This window comes from Nematolebias whitei, chromosome 21, assembly GCF_014905685.2.
Source record: "Nematolebias whitei isolate Nwh7 chromosome 21, NemWhi1, whole genome shotgun sequence".
Taxonomy (NCBI): domain Eukaryota; kingdom Metazoa; phylum Chordata; class Actinopteri; order Cyprinodontiformes; family Rivulidae; genus Nematolebias; species Nematolebias whitei.
The window spans coordinates 31,439,462-31,441,429 of record NC_056518.1 but is presented as its reverse complement, the minus strand read 5'-3'; the positions used below and the strand labels follow the sequence as shown (position 1 = coordinate 31,441,429).

Below are 1,968 nucleotides of genomic sequence, written 5' to 3'. Positions count from 1 at the left end.
GCTGGATTGTTTGTTTACCTTTGAGCCTGCTTAATTGTTTGTTTACCTTTGAGCCTGTTGGATCATTTGTTTGTTTACCTTTGAGCCTGCGGGCCAGTTCTCTGGTAAACAGCACGTTAGCTAGTTTACTCTGGCAGTACGCGAGGCCGCTGTTGTAGCTGCCCTGGCTGTGGAGGTCGTGGAAACGAATCCAGCCAAAGTTGTGAGCCAGAGAGGAGACCACGACGATGCGGGCCGGAGCGCTGCGCCTCAGCAGGCCAATCAGGAGGTACGTCAACAGGAAGTGACCTAGGAGAAACAAGACACCAGTCTTTGTTTGTGGTTTGGTCCAAAGAGAAGTTGAGCCAAAAATAAAACACAAGAACGAACTTGTAACAATTTAAATTTCTCCTTGAATGAATGCATATCGCTCACCACCTTTCACGCCCGAGTTTTGAACCAAGATCAGTGATGAGAAATAACGGCGCTGATATGGTCTAACCTAAAAACAAGATCCGGTGGTATTCTGGGATGTCTCATTAAGAGCATGTGTTGAGGATGACTCTCAGCTACTACCAGCAGCTATTAATATCTACAGAAACAGTTTATTTATATAAAAGTCCTTTTCTGTTTTATAAAGGCAGCTATTTTGCTAACAGACACACACAGGCAAAAACATTCTTGCCTTTTGGTGGTGGGCAATAACAAAAACTTATGACAGCTGACCGTTTTGCAGCAGAACAAATAATCCCAATAATCTGGTTAATCTGTCTTGTTTTATTCCAGCTTCAGGCAGAACACAGTCCTACCTAAATGGTTGACGCCCATGTGCATCTCGTAGCCATCCACAGTTTTGGTGTAGGGGCACATCATCACTCCAGCGTTGTTGATGAGGACGTGAAGATGGCTGACCTCTGATCAGAAAGAAAACGGCTTCAGTCACCGTCAGCTGTGAGGACGGAGATCCTGGATGAACTCACCTCTCAGGAGCCGCTGGGCGAACGCTTGGATGGAGCGGCTGTCGGCCAAGTCCAGCTCTCGAACCTCCACCTGAGCTTCGGAGTGTGCGGCTCGAATGCTCGCCGCTGCCTCCTCGCCCTTTTCCACGTCTCGGCACGCCATAATCACCCGAGCCCCTGAAATGAGAAACGGCGGCTAACGAGGCGGCAACGACTAAACCTGAACCGCATCGCTCCGAGGAAAGATAAAGATTCAGCGTTAAAGAGTTTTGATGCAACAAACGCCAAGAAAATAAAGAAGTTAGACCGTTTGAAACAGCTGTTTACAGCCAGCTACAATCTGAGTGTCTTTAACCTGAAAGCTAAAACAGCTAAAAGGTAGCTTAAAGCTAGGAAGTAGCAAAACTCTAGCTAGAAGCTATAGGTTTCTCATATAAGCTAAAACAGATCCAGGTGGATTTAAACGTTTAGAAGAAACTGAATCCATTACTGTGTGTGGAGGGGAAACATTCGAAAAGCTAAATAACTTTAAAGAGCCGGCGCAGCCACCTCCTGAAGGAGCCGAACATTTTGATGTATGAACAGCTAAAATACGACGTCTGCTGAAAAACTGATCCCAGCTGGACAAGAAGGTGGTTCTGATGGTTAAGATCCAAAAGAATCATTCAGAACCTCAGTTTACCACAGCATGGAGCTCTGTCATTCAGAGAGCCATGTCAACACCTCAGCTCCATCAGGAGACCATCTGGATCAATCTAAAAGAACTTTGAACCGGGTCAACAAGGGGCGGTTCTGATAAGGATTCTGAATCAATAGATCCTGGAGTTCTGATTGGGCCGAGTTCCTGACTGATAAATCAAGTGGGCTAATGTCAAGTTCATTTTTACTCCTTGCAGAAGAAAAAACAGGAAGTGAGGAGTTTCAATCTTAATCTGTGCTGTAAACATGTTTGTCTCTGACCCATTACAGCTGTTAGCCTCTGGCCCATTACAGCTGTTAGCCTCTGACCCATTACAGCTGTTAGCCTCTG

The 1,968-nt window shown here is 45.9% G+C and overlaps 1 protein-coding gene across 1 annotated transcript in view; it reads right to left on the bottom strand.

Moving 5' to 3' along the window:
• The window catches only part of rdh12 (retinol dehydrogenase 12), a 6,946-nt gene that overhangs the window by 1,904 nt on the left and 3,074 nt on the right, over positions 1–1,968 (bottom strand). Inside the window, exons 3-5 of the mRNA XM_037695014.1 lie at positions 960–1,115; positions 789–893; positions 79–288 (exon numbers count right to left, since the gene is read on the bottom strand). Of these exons, the coding sequence (XP_037550942.1) occupies positions 79–288; positions 789–893; positions 960–1,115 (471 nt within the window). The remainder of the gene's footprint in view (positions 1–78; positions 289–788; positions 894–959; positions 1,116–1,968) is intronic.